At 44.8% G+C, this 22,057-nt stretch overlaps 1 protein-coding gene across 7 annotated transcripts in view; it reads right to left on the reverse strand.

The window, feature by feature from the left end:
- MGAT5 (alpha-1,6-mannosylglycoprotein 6-beta-N-acetylglucosaminyltransferase) overlaps nucleotides 1-22,057 on the reverse strand; it is a 384,044-nt gene that overhangs the window by 202,610 nt on the left and 159,377 nt on the right. For all 7 annotated transcript variants that reach the window (XM_066233788.1, XM_066233790.1, XM_066233787.1 and 4 more), the window contains exon 3: nucleotides 15,412-15,576. In XM_066233788.1, coding sequence (XP_066089885.1) covers nucleotides 15,412-15,576 — 165 coding nt within the window. The remainder of the gene's footprint in view (nucleotides 1-15,411; nucleotides 15,577-22,057) is intronic.

The raw sequence follows: 22,057 nt of genomic DNA on the forward strand, positions 1-22,057 counted from the left end.
AAGATGAAAACAATTCAAATCTCGTCCACTTATAAAAGTCTATGAGCCAAAAAAAAAAAAAGGAGCCTGACCAGGTGGTGGCACAGTGGATAGAGCATCGAACTAGGCCACAGAGGACTCAGGTTCAAAACCCTGAGGTTGCCAGCTTGAGTGCAGGCTCATTCAGCTTGAGTGCGTGCTCAACAGCTTGAGCGTGGGGTCGCTGGATTGAGCATAGGATCATAAACATGACCCCATGGTCACTGGCTTGAGCCCAAACATCACTGGCTTGAAGCCCAAGGTTGCTGGCTTGAGCAAGGGGTCACTCACGCTGCTGTAACCCCCTGGTAAAGGCATATATGAGAAAGCAATTATTGGACACTAAGGTGCCACAATGAAGAATTGATGCCTCTCATCTCTCTCCCTTCCTGTCTGTCTGTCCCTAGCTGTTCCTCTCTCTGATTCTCTCTCTGTCTCTGTCAAAAATAAATAAAAAGTCTATGAGCCTGACCTGTGGCAGTGCAGTGGATCAAGTGTCAACCTGGAATGCAGAGGTCCCTGGCTCAAACCCCAGGCTTGCCTGGTCAAGGCACATTTGGGAGTTGATGCTTCCTACTCTTCCCAATCTACCCCCCCTTTCTCTCTCCCTCCCATCTCCAAAATTAATAAACAAAATCTTTAAAAAAAAAAGAAAAAGTCTATGAAAATCTGGCTATGAGAAGAAGCCGAAAAGTGGATTATCTCACAGTCGGTTCGGACAACAGCAAACCTAGAACCCTGATCTCCTGGGGTCTGGTCCTTCCTTCCTTCACTGTAGCTTGCAGTTCCTACCCTGGTATTCCACAGCGAGAAATCTTCTGAATGCCAGCAGTCAGTCGCTATTCTGTCACACAACTGGGCTTGCACTGAAGCCCATGTCTTTGCATCCCTGACATCACAAACAGAACACCCAGTGGCCAGAGGATTCTGGGTGATTCTCCCCTGTGGAGACGAAGAACAAAGTGGACAGAGACTAGATGACACCTGTAGAAAGGGTTCCTGCAGAGACTGGAATGTGAGGTCAGAACTCCACCCCAGGACTCCATGTGTCCAAGATCTCATCTTGAGTCAAGGAAAACAGTGTAGAGGACTGACCCAATGAGGAAATCTGGACCTTGGACCTAGATATATCGTGATGACTTAATTATCCAAGCACCATCTTTCAGGAAGCATTAAGCAAAAGGCAGAACCCAATTTAGGTCAAACCTCACACATGCCACATAGGACCAGTGATGAATTCACTATGGCCTTCTGAAGACTCCAGGCCACACACCAACATCCCCAAACCTGAGAATGGTTTCCGTAAAAACAAACTCCACATTAACAATGGTTTTAAACTTGCAGAGAGACAGCAAAATACAGACAAGAAGTAATCTCCACAAACTCTGCACCTACTTCATGACCAAAAGCCCAAACCCTACCCCAAATGTGTTATCCTTCTGAAAAATCCTTGATTATATTTAGTTTATTCTTTGGCAAATGAATTGAACTTGCTCCCATTTTGGTGCCTCTAATACAATTTTAGAAACTTGTTGACTTCAAAATGTCTATGGGACAAAGTCACACCCAGAGGCTTTTAAAACCATTTAGTGAAATCTCATTTTGATCATTATAGTAATGACCCATATTTCAAAGCACTTACTGTGTGCCAGCCCTTTAATATGCACTTTCCCCTGTGACCCTCCCAATGTCTCCGCGAGCCAGCTTCTGCAGAACAGATGAGGGGAGTGAGACTTAATGTCTCCAAATGACTTGGCCAAAGTCACGCCGCTGGTGACACTCAGATTCATACTCCAGCAGCTGAGAGTGGAGCCACTTGTGGCTACTGCAGACTCATCCTATGCTGAACCACAGAGGTGACACATCAACACCCGCCCTGGTTTCAGTACTGCTCTTCCAAACGTCCAGGACGAGCCTAGCATAAGTGTGGATCTCAAATGATTCAGATTTGTGGTAAATGGTCTCTTTGGGAAGTTTAATAAACTACCTTATGTAGTAAGATTAGAAGGGCACAATAGTGTTTTCTGAACACACCCAAGAAGAATGTGCCTGTGATCCTTCTGCATGGAACCTTCCTCCCCAGGTAGGCTCAGGGCTCCCGCCTGCACTCACTGGGGCCTCCGTTCCGTGTCACTTCTTCAGGAACGTTTTCCCTGACCACAAGCCCATCCTGGAAAGGTGTCCTCTTCCCTCCATGTCCTCACTCCGTGTTACTGTTTTCCACGGCATCTATCACCCTCGGGCACAGTAATGCTGTGTAAATACAAGCTCTGATTGTTTGCCCTCACTGCTGGAATGCACTGCCCATGGCAGGTGAATGTTGTCCCTGCTCACCCTCTACCTGCAGTGCCCAGAAAGTGCCTGGACACAGCAGACCCTCATAGTATCTGTTAGGAATGAACCCCATCAATCAATATCTGGCTGACAGAGTAACACCTGCTTTGTAGTTTCATCTTTTTGCTTAGCTGTAATTTCCAAATTTCTAAACAGTAAAATTTTATCCTTTTTTCTAATATAGAAGAAAAGTTTTGTTTATAATGTCTTTTCTTCTGAAAAGACTACCCTACTATTACATCAATTCAAATATAGAGTTATGACAGCTTTTGGTCACGGTAGCCTGAAGGCATGAAAACCACGGTTGAGTTCATCCCGGTGCCCTAGCATGACAGATCAGCATGCCCAGTCTGTGGCTACAGACTCATCATTGGCTTTCCTGGCCAACTCAGCTGCTACTAATAGCCCTCTGCCTTCAGAGAGCCACGGTCCCCACCGCATGGCCCAGCCACGGGATACCAGCCACCTTCTTAATCTTCACAGTGTTCCCAGAAGATAGTTGCTCTTTGTGACTGTGTTGCTGTGTCTGTCAGGGGCCAGAAATATAAGGAGAGAACAGAGCTCATAACTGCCCACTGAAGGACACCCTTCTTCTCCCCTGAGTTGGAATCAAGAGAGCCACTGAAGAGAAACCACTAGAACTTCAGCCGAGTGGTCCATTGTACTTCAATGTCAGATACCATCAGATTCAGCTTTTACTAATCTTCTCTTTGCCCCAACCCACTGCACCCTGAAATAAAGCCTTAAATATTTACTTTGTTCTTCTGCTAATCTTGCTATGTCTTGAACTGTTCATAGAGCAATTATTGAGAAAGTTCTATTAGCATAAAGTTTAGACAGGTTAATGAGTGCCTTCCCCAGAGAGCTGAGTTGTACGGCCCAGGAATTCCCCCTCCCTCCTAGGAGTGAGAGGTACAGAGGGGTCAGGCACAGTTTCCGGACTGCATAAGTTGGCTGTGACAGGGGCCGTATGACTTCTGCCACGTGATAGTGAGACTCTTTCTGTGCCGACTCCTACGGGTCATTCCTATTCCTTACCCCAGAGGGTGATAGAGTCAAAAGTCACTCCCGAGGCCAAAAGGTCAGCAAAAACAACAGATCCTCTTGGACCAGGATGAAAGGAGCTCTACCTTGAGGCTCAGGAAAGGGATGGTGAGCACTGCCATTAATCTCTTCTTTCTCCTCCACTACACAGTGAGCCCTGTGTTCAGAACAGGAGAACTTAGCTTCTTAGCCGGCGGCACATCCACTGCTTGACATGAGGCCCGACCATCCAGGCAGTGCTGGCTGCATACAAGATACATCAGTGTTGACCACATTATACTTCTGACGAGGTACTGACCACAGAGGGCGGGGTCTATAGGTCAGTGTGTATAAAATGCCTGCTGGGCACACAATACACATCATCTCATGGCATGCTCACTGGCACAAGAAGAAAGTGTTGGCATCACTATCTCCATTGTACACAGAATGAAGCTGAAGCCCATAATGGTAAGTCAAATACCAACAGTATATCAGGGCATGGGGAGTTCTGTTCAGAGTCCAAGTCCACATTGTGAATATCAAGTGGCTCTCACAAGTGCCCTCATCCAAGCAGTTCTCTCTATAAAACACAGCATTAGGACCAGGTAGTTCATTGTTTGTTTGTTTATTTATGATAAAGATAGAGAGAGAGTCAGAGAGAGGGACACATAGGGACAGACAGGAAGGGAGAGAGATGAGAAGCATCAATTCTTTGTTGAGGCACCTTAGTTGTTCATTGATTGCTTTCTCATACTTGCCTTGACCAGGAGGCTATAGTACAGAGAGTGACCCTTTGCTTAAGCCAGTGACCTTGGGCTCAAGCCAGCAACCCCGCGCTCAAGCTGGCGACCCTGTGCTCAAGCTGGTGAGCCCGCACTCAAGCCAGCAACCTTGGGGTTTTGAACCTGGGTCTTCTGCATTCCAGTCCAACACTCTATCCACTGCACCTCCACCTGGTCAGGCTAGGACCAGGTAGTATATATACTCATCAAGCACTGATGATCTGTGACATGCCTAGCCCATGGGTCAGACCTAGAGCTGGGTCCTTAAGATATACACGTCCCGCCTGGCCTGTGGTGGCCCAATAGGTAGAGCGTTGACCTGGAACACTCAGGTTGCTGGTCTGAAACCTTGGGCTTGCCCGGTCAAGGCACATTCAACAAGCAAGCAAGGAACAATGAAAGTGAAGCAACTATGAGTTGATACTTCTCACTCCTCCCCCAATCCTATAAAAAAAAATCTTAAAAAAAAATTAAATAAAATCTTAAAAAAAAAGAGAGAGCATGGCAGCTAAAACTAACAGAGTTTTTATTTTGTGTATGGCCCACAGGGGTTTCCATGTTTCAACTCAAAGTCCTCACAACAATACCATGGCACAGGTAGTTTGTTCCTCCTTTGTAGATGAGGAAACTGACTGGGTTTATCTAAGGATAGACAAATGGCTATGAGGTGGCAGAGGTGAAATTTGAACCCAGACAGTCAGGGTTCAGAGTCTGTCTGAACGAACCACACCCTATGGCTGCCGTTCAACGGGAGAAACTCTAGCACAAGCCCTCCATTTGAAGTTCAACTGTGGCTCTTCCACAGTAAGTCCGTTTCAAGAGCCCGTCTCCAGGGCACCAATGTAGAAAGTCCCACTGTATATGTTGACTCAGAAAGCTCACCAACAGGAAACATTAAGACAGATTAAAACCGGCTAATAGTTGGCCAACTCAGATATGCAAATCAGAATGTGCCCAATCCAGAGTCACAGTCCCTCTGCTGGCTCTGTCGATGCTCCGGGCCCTCAGCTTGATGTAAATGGACCTGGGCTCTGCGATCATGCTTGTGGGGCTTGCTAGATGGCCAAAGGCAAAGGAGGGACAGAGAAAGGAGACTGCCCTGAAGGTGTGCGCTGCTGTCCCAAACTGAGGAGCAGTGCAGCCCTCTTCAGCACGTGTCTAAGCGGACACCTCTTTTCTTCATGTTTAAACCCACCTCCACCACGTACGCTTTCTCTCTTCTTTTTCTGAGATAAAATCAAACGGGAAAGACAAACAAAAACTAGCACCTGATTTCCATTTAGGTCACCTAATTTTGGAAGCTGTGGCTATTCAAAGTCAGAAGCACAGCTTAAAATAAAATCACTCAAAACCCCACATACTTAAAAACCTTTTCAACAACACAAGAGACAGGCAGATTCCCCGGCCCCCAGGAAAACAGCTCTAATTATAACGTTGTACGGAAGTTTTAAGTCGCAGGCTTTAGAATGAGTCTACTGAAATGTGTGTCAATGAAATCAGGTGAAAGATGACATGGCAAAGACGAGGGAGTGTCTGCAGGAAGACATCTGCTGTGCGGGAGCTGGAACATGTCTGCTGAATCGATACCATATGTAAGCCGATAGCACAACTGTACACACAAACCTTGTCAAGCCAAATTAGAGAAAGTGGGATCTGTCGCCTTCTGATTAAAATAAACAAGTCTAATTTCAGTGTGTCCTATCTCCAATCCACAGAACAACCTTGTGTAGAGGCATTTTCATGAATCACAGTGAATTCTTCTCGAGTGCCCCAGGCCGGTTCCCCAGTGCACACGTCCCTGAAGGGTCCTGTTCTCTCCGCTGTCTCCCTTCAAACTGCTGAGAAGGAAGAGCAGTCCCCACAGGGATGTACACTCTCACTTTCAAAATGAAAAGCCATGTATTCTTTGAAGGGTCAGTAAATTGGTCCAAATGCATTAAGACCTGTGGATCACTGCCTCTTTTTTGCAAGAACTAGTCATTCGAAGCAAACTCTGATATAGTGCAGCTGATGAAATGTTTTGTAAATCTTACTTACAATTTTATAATTAGCCACCAAGAAGTTACTAAAGAAATGACTTTATTATGGAATATCAGTTTCCAGAAAGCATAGTAAAGCAAAGTATCTCCCTTTCAAACACTACAGCAGTCAACAGCCACAGCAGGCCAATGGCAGGCTTGCCAATCTAGAGCCGCGCGTGTGGCCATCACTGTCATGCTACAAGTTCCAGGACAGTGGTTGACCTGGTGTGTGTTCAGGGGAATGAGGAGCAGCTGGACAAGCACTGACTAAGAACCTGTAATTTACCAGGCAGGCTTCCAGCTAGGTATAGGGTTTAAAAGGGAAATTCAGAATATTTTACCCGTGCCTTTGAATAGCTTACAGCTTGGCTTGGAAATTGGCAAAACATGGGAAGTTCCAGAAATGGACAGAGCAGTCTTGGGAACACAAAGCAAGGTCACCAGAAATCTCGGGGATTAGATGGGTTTCAGGAAGGTTTCCCAGGGGATACAGTGCTTCAACCAAGTCTTGAAAAGGATAGTAAGAGTTAGCCACAAAGATGGAAGGGCTTTCCAGGCTGCGGACAAAACCACATAACTGTGTAAGGTTATACAGCACGCAGTCCAGCAGGACTGCAGAGCACTCGGCCACAGCGGCACTTACATGGGGCAGAAAGGCCAGCATTCCAGAAGCTCTGTGCTCTGAGCCCTCAAGGAAGGAAAAGTGAGTCAGGCTTAAGATGACTTTGGGAATCCAAACCATGACAAGGGTCTCTAACAGCCATACCTATTTTATGTGCTCACATGGGATCTCTTTAGGGACCCTCCTAATCTCGGGGTAACCTACACGAATCAGGCTCAGCCAATCAGGAGGTCAGTGGCACAGTGGCTGGATCATGGTTAGGCATATATATCCCGTGCCAACCTGGTCAGAACCTGCCCCAGGAATGCTGCCAGAAGCCTAGCTTCTCCCGAGACCGTGTCTGCCACCACTGTACAAACACGGCTTATAAATGAAGACAACACAGAGGCGGGACAGTTTCCATTTCGGAATCCAACAGGGCTGCATCCAGCATCATCTTCTGAATATTCCAATGACATGAGCCCCAAATCCTCTGTTTAAGCCAATATGAGAGAGGTTTTTATTGTTTCTTGCAACCAAGAGATTATTAACACATGGATTTCCTGCTAAGCGTCTCAGTATTGATAATAAAGGTCAATGTAGAGATTTCTTCAAGTTTAAAGTTCTCAAATGGCCCTGGCTGAATGGCTCCATAGGTTACCACGTCCTCCCGAAGTGCAGAGGTTGCCGTTTCGATCCTTGATCAGGGCACATACAGTGACAGATCAATGTTCCTGTCTTTCTCTCTCTCTTTCCCTTCCTCTCTCTACAATCAGTAAATAAAAATAAATTAAATAAGTGAAAGTGCTCAAATGAAATAATATAAATAGAAATATTGTCTAATTTATAAAGCACAAATACTAGTCATTAATTTTTCACTATTAGTGGTAATAGTCTAATAACTAGTCAAGGCAATTTGCACTTATTATCAGTATTTCAAATGTATAGTTTTTAAATTTTAATTAACAAATGCTCACATAGCACCAACCAGGCCCGATTTTCACTTATCATGGATCTCACTTAATCTTTTTAACAACCACACAAAATGGGCACTATTATTATCACCCCAATTTTACAGATGAGGAAACTCAGAACCAGAAAGTTTCAAAAGACATGCCCAAAGACACACAGATTGAAGTTGGAGCTGGGATTTGAACCAGGGCAGCCTGCCTACATAGACATAGCTTTTTCTCATGCCTTCTGTCCTGAGCACTAGGAGCCAATGCTCCAACTGCTGCTTTGACTTTTACTTCTAACCACATGACTTGTAGCAAAGCATTTACACTCCCTAAATCCACACTATCACATAGCAACTGTCTTCACACACTCCTGCCTCTTTGCTGGCTTGTCTCCTCAATACATGCATCACCCAGTCATCCTTAAAACTCTGTTCCTTGGGCATCATTAGGACAGCTCCTCCTCGCCCTCTCCCAAGGTCCACCAGTGTCCCGCCACCATGTCAGCTCCCCCTGGCATGGTCTTGAATCTGCCCCTTCTCCCTGGGCCTCATGACATGTTCATTTTCAGGCTTCCTCCTACCTGAGTCAACTAAACCCTCTCTCACTGGCTTCCCATATGACTCCCTTCAAAAGCATTCCAATTCCACATGACCATTACTCTTTCTTCGAAAATACAGATCTCAGCCCTGGCTAGCTGACTCAGTGGTAGAGCATCAGCCTGGCATGTGGATGTCCCAGGTTTGATTTGCAGTCAGGGCACACAGGAGAAGCGACCATCTGCTTCTCCAACCCTCCCCTTCTCTTTCTCTCTCATTCTCTCTCTCTCTCTCTCTCTCTCTCTCTCCCTGTCCCACAGCCATGGCTCACTGGTTTGAGCGCACTGGCCCAGGCACTGAGGATAGCTCTGTGGAGTCTCCACCTCGGATGTTAAAAATAGCTCGGTGGTTGCAAGCATGGCCCCGGATGGGCAGAGCATCGGCCCCAGATGGGGGTTGCCAGGCAGAGTGCATGCAGGAGTCTGTCTCTCTACCTTTCCTCCTCTTACTTAGAAAAGAAGGGAAAAAAGAAAACAAGAAAATACAGATCTTATCTAATCGCTTTAAACCCTCATCAGCCATCACTGCCTACAGAGCAAAACAGAAACTCCTTAGTAGGTTTACATCGAAAACTCTTCACAAATCTCCCAACCTACCTTTTCAGTCTCATCTCCTACACTGCTCCAGATGTGCTGTGTAGGGTAGGCTGTGCAGCATAGCACATCTGTGGGAATCTGCCTTATTTTCTTTAACTTACTCAATTTACTTCCTCGTATCTTCATAATTATATAATCTTCTCGAATAATAGAGTGAAATTTCTTCTAAAACAGTCTTATAATTTAAATCCACTCTCTCAGACTCCTTTACTATCATTATTCTAAATTAGCTCTATTTTGAAAATAATTACCTTCTCTATAAGCAGAAGTAAAATACAGATTGTCAAAAATTTCCCAATTTGGGTCTAGGAAAAGAGCTTCTTAAGTTCAGATCCCAAAATAGTCTTCTGAGAGTTTATGAAATCTCTTATTACTTAGAGGTCCTCAAGATCAGTTGCAAAGCTCAGTGGTGGGCATTGGCAACTTGCAAACAGCCTTTCTGGGAAGAGGGGTGGAGCCTGTAGGTCTTGGCAGGCCTGTCAGGCCAGGCATCTTCCTGCACTGATCACCAGTGCTAATCCAGATTCCAGCAGTACTTTATAAACATGGCTTCTCTACTACAATACAGTCAACATCTGGGGCTAGACAGTGCTCAGTTGTGGAGCTGGCCTGTGCACTGTAGGATGTTTAGTAGCATCCCTGCCCTCTGTCCGCCAGATGTCAATGGTACTTCCCCACTTGTGACAACCAAGAATGTCTCCAGTCATTCCTGAGTGCCACCTGGGGGACAAAGTCACCTTTGGTTGAGATGCAATAAATACCCAGGCTCAGAGGTCAGCATCAATCCTCCTGAACTGAAATCCTGCCCCTCTTCCTCCTACTGTCCTTCTCCTTTTTCATCATAAAAATAAATGTGTCTTTTATGGGTGGCAGTGAGTGTGGAGAGGATGCTCTAAAGGCCAGCGGGTACTGGCGGCCACCCCTAAGCTGCACACCAACCCTCTACCGCATGCACATCTTTGCACCTCATCATGTCGTTGCCAAGTCCCACTTCTGGTACTTTGTCTCAGCTGAAGAAGATGAAGACATCTTCAGGGGACACATCTACTCTAGGCAGGTGTTGGGAATTCCCCCTTTGGGTGAAGAACTTTGGCGCCTGGCTGCGCTGCGACTCCCACAGTGGCACCGCGACCTGTGCTGGGAGTCCCGGCACCCGACCACCACCACCCAGTGCTACCGCATGGTGGGGACCCGGCCCTATGCCCGCTCAGTCCCGATCAGGAAGGTGGAGGAGATTGCCGCCACCGAGGGCCGCCCACCTGCAGCCGAGCAGTTCGTTCCATGACTCCAAGATCCAGTTCCCCACCAGGTCCTTCCTCACCTGCACAAGCCAGGCTTCGCCACCAAGAGCCCCAACACCTATTGATGCAGGGCCTCCCTGTCCCCTGGTCTGCTCAAATAAACTTCTTGGGGAAACCAGGGGAAAAAATAAAATGAAAATAAAAACCAAAATACCCTTGACTACACAAAGTGAAAACCACACCACGAATGACCTATGTTTTTGGGTGAAGATACCAAAAGAATTGTTTCTGATAAGTAGCCAAGTATTTATTGCTGCCCTTGCAAAGAATGAAACAGAATGTGACAGGTAGCTAGGAGGAACACATTTGTTTCTTGCTTCAGTCAATGAGAAAGTACCCTATAATCTCATCTCTGTCCTGTCTCTAGCCAGCATCTGAGGTGCCACCAACTGGCCAATATCTGATCCTGGGAAAGCCACCTGCTGAGCCACTGCAGGCATGGGAGGGACTTGGACACTTCAAGTGCTGCTCCAACACAACTAACACTACGGATACATAAACAAGGAAACCGCACAGGTGCAACTTAATTTCAAGGTCCACTAGCAGCACAAAGGGGGAACTATACTTCCAAATGCAAACCTTGGAACTCAGCAGGGACATTCTTCCTTTTCAATTTTCAAATGGTAAGAATAATAATTATAGTTTTTTATTGAGAAGATCATCCAAGTTCAAATACACTGCACTTCAAACCCAAACACAGAATACACTGCACGTTACTAGAGATGTTTGCAAAATACAAGACCGCATAATGTTCAGTTTGGACTAAGTATTAGAAAACAGCCACTTGAATTATGCCTACACCTTCAATTTGGTTGATTGTGTTTCTCTTGCAATTGTAAGCGGTCATAACACAAAGGGGATGCCAGCGTTACATTATGCCTTTTAGAGAACCGTCCATGCTGGCCTGTTATTCAGCTGATGTTGAATAACAACAACTGGTTTTTGAGAGTATAAATAAATGTGCCCAACACACACCCGTGCTCTCCCTTCCCCTCACCCACACAGTACAGGGCTCTACAGTGTGTACCCATTCCCTCAAAATATTACAATCTAGAATTGTAACTCTCATGTCATATGAAGGCTCTGCACCACTGAGTCATCCATAGAAAGCTCAGTCACGTTGGACAAAAACAGGGCCCTGCTTCTTAGGTGGTGCCTTCTAATGTCTGAGAAGGAGAAATGAGATACCAAGTCCCACTTTCAAGCAAATCCCCATGGATACAAATATGGAAGAGAAACTCTAAGAAAAAACTTCTTCTTGTTGAGTGAAGCCAAATGCTCTCCCCCTCCAAACCACGGAGGCAAAATTTACTGAGAACTTTCAACTAGTGAGCTTTGAACAAGAACACTGTGGGCAAAACGAGGATGAACATGGGTGCTGTCGGTCCTAAGGGGCCGCATCCTCCGTCCACACTTCTTACCTTCGCCCGTGTCAGCACACGGCGAAGAACCAACCCTGTTTGCTCTGCTTCATCATCTAAGATCACAAGTATGAAGAAAAGCAGAATTGGTCTTTTTTTTAAAAAAAAAGGTATCTTTCTGCAAGCAGATAATTTTGACAAAGGCACATTCAAGTCCTTTCAGGAAGAAAACCTGGAAAAGGGGTTATTGGTTGAAGGGTAGAAATTTTTAAAAATCTGTGTTTTTCATTTCTTTGATTTACCTTCCTCTTCAATAAGGTAAGAGCTCAAAATGCAGTTCAATCTAATTCTTGATTTTAATAAAGTTCATTTCCATCTTAATTTCTCAAGAGAAACTTTCAGATTCACATAATAAAAAAGCCCAAGAGTGATAAATTGGGAAAGAAAAGCCATTTTGGATAAAAAGCCACATCGAATGCAACTAAACAGGAAAAGAAAAGGGGGCACACTCATACACACAAATGTCCCCCAAAAGAAAATAAATTTAAGAAGACCTTCTTCAACTGCTATGGTAGCCAATTTACAGGCAGTTTATAGCCAACCAGAAGATATATCAGCAAGCAATCAGACATAACAGTAAGCAATCAGAAATGCCATGAGCAATAAGACACTGGAGTAAGCAGTAAAGACGCACCAGGGAGAACATTTCTGAGCAATTACCACATGTCTTAATGCAGAAGGAGAGAATGAAAAACTTCACTCACCCAGTATGAGAACCCTATAAAAATGAACTCTCTTGCAGCTCAAGAGCTATTATTCCTGCTATGGCAAGAGGGGTGGTGAGGATGCCTGTGTGGCCACGGATCAGAGGAAGGGCACAGAAGCAATAGGGGCTTGACAGTGAACCAGGATTATGAACTTAAATTCCTGCCCTTCATTTTCACACCCTATCTATAGACATGACAGATAAAATGCGTATGTTAGCTATTTGAAAAGATACAAAGCAGTACTTTCAACCGCCTGTGCCCAGACCCATCAGCCAGAAATTTCGTGCTGGTCAGCAAGAGTTAACCACCTGACTTATAAGAAGATTATAGACCCAATGATTTTAGTCAAATTTGCTTATGCTCAGGATGATTTCTGCCGTAGTGGTCCCTGAAATAAAACTCCTATCTTCACTGGTCCCCAAGTGTAACAAAGGTTGAAAACCACTGATATAAAGGAACTTCGGATGTCTGGGGGAAAGGAAGGCTGCCTGCACTCTCTACTTCACATCTGCATCCAGCGTGGCCACACAGTCTCAGGAGGGGTGCACAGTACACAAACAAAGAGGGATGAGCTGCTGCTGACTCTTTTTTTTAATTTTATTAAATACACAGTTCAACCAAAGAATAGACACGCAGACATAAAAAACTTCCTTATTAAATAGGTTATACTGTCAGCTCTTTAGGAACCTCTATGAAAATGACAGCAGTTTTCTAGACTCATCCATTTGTAGTCATTTACAAATAGCAGCAAGAAAGAGCAAACACTCACAATGTATTCTCTAGATGATGCTAGAAGGTCTGAAGCTGAGTTCAGGGGATCCCAGCCCCCCTCTTCCAAATACTTAAACTCACTGAAACCCGTGAATCTTACCTTCTAGAGATGCTGAGAAGATTAAGTAAAACCAGAGTCAGGAACAGTAACTGGTGCAGTGCATGGCTGCTAGATGTCACTTTCCGCTCCTTCCTTCCAACTTGCCTCTGGGTCACAATTCATTTCTAGTCTGAGCTCCTCAGTGAGGCCCCTGTGCCTCAATCCTGCCTATCTTCAAAGCTTACCTTCCTGCGAGTAACCTTCCACACTGATCTACTTACAGTGGCCACAGTCTGTGTTAGTTTAAACATGTGTATTATTTTCCTAACTGGTCAACAAAAATCTCAAAGACCTGAAAGATATCTCTCTCTCTCTCTCTCTCTCTCTCTCTCTCTCTCTCATACACACACACACACACACACACACACACACACACACACACACACACACAAATACAAAGGAGCAATAATGAGGTTAATTATTAAAGGCATAACTCTAAATTTTCTCCCATTTCTTGAAAAGGAAAGACACCAAAAAATACTTTTCTTCTTTATTAGTAAAAACAGAGGACCCATGATATAGCTAGAGGAGCCTTCTCAGAGCCAATGGCTTAAGGAATACGCTTAAGAAATATTTGTTAATGGAGTAAACAAGCTCAATCCACGGGGCTGGGATCTCATTTGAAAGAACTATCCTGTGTCCCTGGGTGGAGGTCTACCCACCATTCTGTACCCTGGGCTGCGGAGGCCAGAAGAGGGCCTCTCCCTGAGAGCCAAGTTCGGTTCATAAACAGGGCCCCCAGCGGCAGCAAAATCCCTTATCAGGGAAGAGAATGACAGCAGACATGTTTATACGGTTCCTGTAGGACAGAGGCGGTGGGAAGCAACAAAGTCAGCGGCAGAGCACTCCAACCCACTCCCAGAACTATGAGAATGCAGAACTGCCCAAGATCAGATAGGACATTTTCAGTAGCATTTCCTACTAAGAACAGCGGAGGAGTGGAGACTGGGGAGGCATGGGTTCTGTTTATTATTAAGCAGCTCAACACAGTGGGAGGTTTCTGGTCTAATTACAGAAGCTGTTCCAAACTGCAGGGAACACAAGATTTATGGCCGAGATGACACTGCCTCTGTATTGTAATTAAAAGATATTTTTAATACCTTTGTTTGGTTGGATACTTTGGATTATTAGAAATATATTCTGTGATTTAAAACTTGTTAAGGGGCAAAGAACATAACAAACAGGTAATTCAACAAGCCTGCATAATGTGAAACAATTATATGTTTTGACACTGGAGGTGAGGAAGAAAAAGAATCTCTCCCAGAAAGGCAGAGAAAGAAACAAACCAAGTGTAATAAACTGGATTTTAAAAATTTCAAAAGTAAACCAGCTACTGTTTTATCCGCTAACTAGAATTTGGATACCTCCCACAAGGAATATAGAATGAGTATCCACAACCATTCACCCAAAGCACCTAATCCTAATCCCCCAACCCTTTGCTTTCTCCTAATCCCTACGGAACTACAGTGGTCATGCTAACAAGAACAAGCCCCGATTCAGAGCCGACCCGAGGGCAGTGCATGGGGGTCCAGGCGAGCTGTGCGTAGCACACCTGTGTACCATTTGGGTTTTGTGTTTAACCCACTCCTCTACTTTCATGCAAGATTCCAGTTTCAAGAGAGGGTCAGACGATGAATCCCAGTGGGAACTGCACAGTGGCATCCATGAGGGGCTAGAGAATTAGCCCAAGAGCAGGCAGGGGCCATTTATTTTCTAAGTGCCATTTCGAGAATTTATTTCTCCATATACACAGAGGAGGCATCTTCTGCAGTGGTGGCTGTTCTCTAACAACAGGGAGAAGACAATCTATCATATGTAATAGACTTCTGAAACTGTCTGAAGACAATGGGGAGGAGGAAGGACCTCTAACTGGCGTGAGCTTCCCATATAACCTCTATATTTAATTTATCTGTGCTATGAATCTTCTCATTAAAAGTGAATTCCAGAAGCTCATTATGTGTAATATGTCACAGAAACCACCAGACATCACACATCATAATGAGACTATAAAAGCATTTTAACATGTTATTCAAAAATAAATGTAAACTTAGCTTTATGGGGGACATACCAAGTTTATGGGATTTATCTTATGTAAAAAAAACCCACTATGCTTCTTTATTCTTTTCCCAGTTCAAAGCAAGGTTTGACTCCATGCCAGGCTACATAGCATTGTCTTCTTACCTGCCACATTAATTTTCTCAAGTGCTACCAAGCTGGGAACAGCTGTAGTGGAGTTGGTCGAGTTTGCTCCCGTGCCATTGATGACAAGGTTGTCGACCTTCGACTCTAACTTGCCAATGCGCTGCAAAATATTATCCAACAACACAGCCAGAGTTTTCTTCAGATCTGTAAAATAAAACTTGGTTAGTTTAAAAATTCTTCAGCCACTGCGTATTTGCTCAATACACATGCTCTTCCTCTGACATTAAGAATAAAACATGACACAGTCAAAAATTAATTGCCCCAAGGCCTGTCCTAACAAGCCATATCTTAAAAATGACAGGGGCCATCTTCAAGTGGCCCAGAAAGTACAAAACAAAGTAGTCTGTTCTGTGATGCCAGTTGGGCAATAAATGACATAAAATTATTTCTTAGCTACTGGGCTGAAAGAGAAAACACCTTGTCACTTAGCATCCTCCCAAAGCTCCCTATTCAATTCCTCCTCCTCTTCCTTACAGCGTGATGACCACTGATGCACAAATGACAATCCCCAAAGTGCAGCAAGGTCCTCAGTTGTTTCTGGATCAAGTGTGCTATTATTTTCAGTGCCCTGTACTCCAATATGTCCCAAATTTTCTGCAGTCTTTGTTTCTTAAAAGCCGTAGTATCAGATTTGCAGTTCCCAGTTAACTAATAATCAGATTTAGAAAAATACTTAGAGACCAGAGACATTCATTCATTCCAGAACTATGTCTCAAACAACTACTGTGTACCAGGCACTGCTCTCAATGTTGGGGATATTCTCTCATGGTGCTTACAGTTAAGAGCTAACTCCCTTTCTCACACATCTGGCTGTGGATTAAGGAGTAATTGAGGAGATGTTACTCCCACGGAAGCTTGTGTTTTCAGTGGTTTACAGACACATCATTGGAGCTGGCTAAGAACGATGAGCAGAGACAGGACTCACATCTTCATCCTGAAAGTCTGCTTTGATGTGCTTGGCACTATCTCATCCTCCCCAACCAGTTCCCAACACCAAACATCAGACTTCTTTACAGCCTTAAGATCTGTAGTACTCTGTTCATTCTAACAAATATCTGACCAGGCATATTTTTCACTTCTCAGTATATATCTCACCTGCAGGCAGTAAGACAAGCTGGCCGTGACATTAGAGAAATAGGGCCAAAAAATTTGATTATAACAAAGGGCAGAAGAGAGCTAACATTTTCTGAAGGCCTACTATGTGTCAGGCATATATATGGAATCCCACAATATGTCCATATACTCCACAAGATAGATAAGACTTGATTTTACAGGTGGGAAAACTGATGTTCTCAGACATGAAGTAAGGTGCTTGTGGATACAATGATAAGTCAGAATGAACCCTGACTCGGTCTACCTAATTCCTTGATGCCTCACTGGGACAGTCAGAAGTCAAAAGCCCAGGTAAAGAAGAACACCAAGTAAGAAACTCAGTGTATTCCATCCATAGTGTAGTGGTTAAGGGCCCAGACTTTGGAGCCAAACTTCCTAGGTTTGAGTCCTCGTTCTCCATTCCAGTTTCCTTACCTGTAAAAGAGACAATAATAGGCATGCCTCTGGGGGTAGTTATGAAGGTCTAATGAGTTAACATTTATAACATGTTTTTTTGTTTGTTTGTTTGTTTTTTCCATTTTTCTGAAGCTGGAAACAGGGAGAGACAGTCAGACAGACTCCCGCATGCGCCTGACCGGGATCCACCCGGCACGCCCACCAGGGGTGACGCTCTGCCCACCAGGGGGCGATGCTCTGCCCATCCTGGGCGTCGCCATGTTGCAACCAGAGCCACTCTAGCGCCTGGGGCAGAGGCCACAGAGCCATCCCCAGCGCCCGGGCCATCTTTGCTCCAATGGAGCCTTGGCTGCGGGAGGGGACGAGAGAGACAGAGAGGAAAGCGCGGCGGAGGGGTGGAGAAGCAAATGGGCGCTTCTCCTGTGTGCCCTGGCCGGGAATCAACCCAGGTCCTCCGCACGCTAGGCCGACGCTCTACCGCTGAGCCAACCGGCCAGGGCTATAACGTGTTTTAAAATAAGATGTTTTAAATACTTCCTGGCATATAATAGGCACTAGATAACTTCTTGTTAAATACATAAATAAAAAAATAAAACCATCTTCTCAAACAGGCTTCTATCCTTCCTGAAGAAATCTCCCCCTAGGTGATGCAAAGCTTTATCACTTTATCCAGAGTCATGGGATCACCCTCCTCCCGGGGCTGCAGTCCCGCGGTCAGCATGACTCAGTCCGTGCCAGGCTCCTCACAGGCTGGCACGGTCAGCACCAGCTCTGCTCTTGCACTGAGTCTAAGGCAGTGACTGGCTCTCCAGTGTCTGAAGATTGCCAGAGGCCAGCCACACAGATGGGGGCGCATCAACTGAGGAGGCATTTTTTTCTCATCCAATATGAAAGAGAACAAGTCCATTTTCAGCTGAAGCAGCTATTTCAGTCACTAGTTCAAAGCAATCCAACACAAGATAAAAGACACTACTAATACAACACACAAAGGCAAAATGATACCAAGCCCATCTTTGCATCTTTACCAACTGGCATAGAGCTGGATACATTATTGTACTCAGTAAGTCTGTGTTACATAGTGCATGAATGAATGAACCAACAAACAAATGAACAACTGTCTTCCCACAAATCAGGTGACCTAAATTATATCTTGCTAGGTGATGAAATGACTTCTCACCTTTGTATCTTACAGTTAAAACCTACAAAAACTGTCAAGAGCTTTGTTGTCATTTTAAACTAATGCCAGTGTTTGTGTTTTAGTTTCAATGATAACCCATTTATCCAATTAGACTATACACCCAAGAATAATTTTGATAGAATTTAATAAAGGAGGATGAAAATATTCCTCCAAATTCCAGTATAGTAGTTTTATACTTATCGCTATGCTTTATAATTATCACAGTAATATGTGTCCTCAGCAGGATTAACATTCTCAATTACTCACAAGCTTTTCAAATGCTGTTTGTGCTTCACAGCCTTAGCAACAAAAATTTAATCTCAATATTACTAACAAAAGTCTGTGTTACTAAAAAGACTGGATATGACATAGATGAGCACAAAGCAGTTGAAAACATTTAAAACGTCCCTCTGGGGAAAGTAAGTTTTGGTTTCTGTCACGCTAAAGAGGGTGAGATCTACATCATCCCTTAACAGGTGCTCTCTCAGCTTCTGCAACTCTTCCTTCCAGGAAGCCGTGACGTCAGGGCCTCGGATGGGGCTGGGAGATGCCACCACATCCTTGAGGACAGCCAGGGCGGTGCCACTGCCAGCCATACTTTCCTCCACAGCCAGAATCGAAGAGGACAGGATCTCAGAAGAGAAAGAGGGCTCTTATGAAAAAAGTTCACAGGTCTATTAGAATGGGGGGTGAACCCTGATTTCCCAGATCATTACGTTAATCAAATTTGAGATATTATCGAGGATGCCTATGCTTGGGGACACTGCTGCTCCCACTCCACATCCCAAACACAGGTCTCTAAGACTGTGGTTCTCCAGCCCCACCCTCCAAGCACTCGGCGAGAATGTGCCCAACCCACATGTCAAAGATTCTGGCCACAGCCATGGGCTGCAAACTGTTTAAGGTGCAGCCACTATGGTTCCCTGGCATAGAACCAACTGTAAACTGAGCAAGGACTTCCGTCTGAGCTGCCAGAAATCATCTACATCTGAGCTTGCTCCTAATGAAAATCCCTCCACTCTGTGGCCGCCCCCGAGAGGCAGAGTGCGAACAAGAGTGGCTTCACTGTGGGCTCCAGAGTAACCAGCAAAGACAGGGCATTAATGAGAAAGGAAGGTGCTAATGAAAAAAGCATTAGCCCCAACCTTGCATTCCCATTGACTGCCAGGCATGCCAAGTTTCATCAGTTAGATATTTTAAAATTAATTTTAAAGTGGCTTTTCTACAAAAGGCGAATGCAGTAATAGTAATGACCAAAATATACTCCATTCATTATATAGAAGGATATACAAAGCAGAGTTAGTTATAAAAGAGGAGAGTGTTATTTATTATAGATAAAAGCAGAAAACCTCCCAAATACCCAACCAAAAGGTTAAATTTCATTATGTGCCTTTCTTCATAAGATGGAATAAACTGCCAGATTGGAAACTTAAGGAAGGCAGAGAGCAGGTCTGTCCTGTAACATGTTTCCCGCCGCTAGCTGTTAATATCAGGAGCTCAGAATGTATTTATTGGATGGATGGATGGATGGATGGATGGATGGATGGATGGGTAGATGAGAAAGGAGAAGTGTATGACCATTAAAAAATATCTAATGGCATGAGAAAATACAACAAATTTCAAAAGCTGTATGTAAAATACTCCAATTTTTAAAAGCAAGCACATACATGCACATCTCTGCGTTTTAAAAAAGGACCAGAGGGAAATAAAAACTTATCTGGGTTTGGGGATATGGAATGTTCTTTTTTATTCTTCTTTTCCTAATTTGGGGATATAAGGAACTTAATTGTTTTTATTCATCTTTATTTGTAAGGACACAAGGTCAAGCATGGCAACATTTTGCCCTTGTGTGTTTTATTGACAATATCTTGAAATAGTGATTGCATTCACTGCTTAAGATATGAACATTTTTTCCTTTCATATTGGGAGGGGAAAATCATCTACCCAGGTGACGTGCCCCGAGTGTCACAGGCTCACTCATATGGCTTACATGTTGTATGAGCATTCACATTACTTTCACAATCACAAAGGTATTACATGGTATTTTAAAATACACAGTGCTGTGACTTCTAATCTCAAGACTCAAAGATAATGCCACAAATGCCCTGATGTCAGATAAGAAGACAGCCTCAGAAACATCTGTCATCAACTCTGGTGCCTTATCTTATCTGAATTCTTAATGTGACCTTCACCCTGCAGTGGTCACAGACAGACAAAGCAGGGCACAAAAGGGGGGATCATCACAAAGTGACAGAGCAGTTCGGATGCTCAGTGTCACTGACTCCATTCTTTCCTGGGTTAGGGTTTAAGCAAGGTTAGGTTGACTTTGACTTGCACCGGCAGTGAACCTTGTTCCCGAAGTCACTAGCACTGTAGGGAACTTTTTAGGTGGCAGAATCTAAGAAACGATCACATCTGGGCCTGTCAGTGATATCAAGTGCTTTACAGAATTTGTACAGGATATGGGCCCTTCTCTCAGTCTTCCTAACAACCAGTCTGCTGCAGAGTAGGAGTCGGGCAGTTTGGCCCTGTTATAGAAAGGATGCAGGCTCTAACAGCTCAAGCCCATTGTTGCCCAAGGTGCCCAGCCTGACTCCAGGGTGTCTTCCCTGTCAGGAAAGGGCAGTTGTAGCACACACAACTCCTAGCTCACCACCCACACAAGAAAGTGTCCCCCAAATGTGGCCCCTCAGAGACCAAGTGAATTCGCCACACTCAGCTAACCCCACAGCCCACAGAGGAAGGACACTCTTTTGAACAAGGCAATAACAATCACATCTCCTGTATCTAAAATGCCAAAGTCACTCTGTGGAGGTGACGCCTCTTGAGAAAGGGACCCAGGAAGGAGCCCAACAGCATCTCTCTAGACCAGGGGTCGGGAACCTTTTTGGCTGAGAGAGCCACGACACCACATATTTTAAAATGTAATTCCATGAGAGCCATACAATGACCCGTGTACGTTAAGCATTATCCAATAAAAATTGGGTGTTGTCCCGGAGGACAGCTGTGATTGGCTCCAGCCACCCGCAACCATGCACATGAGCGGTAGGAAATGAATGGATTGTAATACATGAGAATGTTTTATATTTTTAACGTTATTATTTTTTTTTATTAAAGATCTGTCTGCAAGCCAGATGCAGCCATCAAAAGAGGACATCTGGCTCCTGAGCCATAGGCTCCCGAGCCCTGCTCTAGAGGCCAGAGCAGCAGTTTTCCACCCTGATGGCGCGGGGCCAGGCGGGGCTTTTCTCGAAGCAGCCGCGGTGTCTCTGCCCCTGCGTAGGGGAGGGTGACAGCCCACCTTTCTTTGCAGCCAGGCTCATTTCCTCTCATGCCGAGTGGGCCTCACGTCCTTGCAGTCGTTAGGACAACTACACAAATAGGTTCCTGAAGCCATGCCTTTGAGCAAATAAACTCTGTCAGGTTGACATGGGCAATTTTGGTTGCGCTGGTAACAGATGTAGGTGTATGCAGGCCAGCGTTAGTGATAACTCACAGTAACACATGTGCTTTACTAATCTATGTGCTCCAATAAGCTTTGCTACATGCAAACTGACAAGAACCGTATGAGGTAAGTGATATTATAGCCTCAATTTTACAAAAGAAAAAGCAGGCTCTTAAAACATGTGACTAGCCTGATTGATGTTGGTGCAGTGGATAGAGCATCAACCTGGGACACTGAGATCCCAAATTCAAAGCTGCATGGCTGCCGGCCTAAGCGCAGGGTCTCTGGCTGGAGTGTGGGATCATGGACATGACCCCATGGTCACTGGCTTGAGCCCAGAGGTCAGTGGCTCAAAGCCCAAGGTTGCTGGCTTGAGCCCAAGGTCACTGGCTTGAGCAAGGAGTCACTCATTCTGCTGTAGCCCCCACCCTGGTCAAGGCACATATGAGAAAGCAATCAATGAACAACGAAGGTGCCACAACAAAGAATTGATG

The sequence above is a fragment of the Saccopteryx bilineata genome, chromosome 5, assembly GCF_036850765.1.
Source record: "Saccopteryx bilineata isolate mSacBil1 chromosome 5, mSacBil1_pri_phased_curated, whole genome shotgun sequence".
Lineage (NCBI taxonomy): Eukaryota > Metazoa > Chordata > Mammalia > Chiroptera > Emballonuridae > Saccopteryx > Saccopteryx bilineata.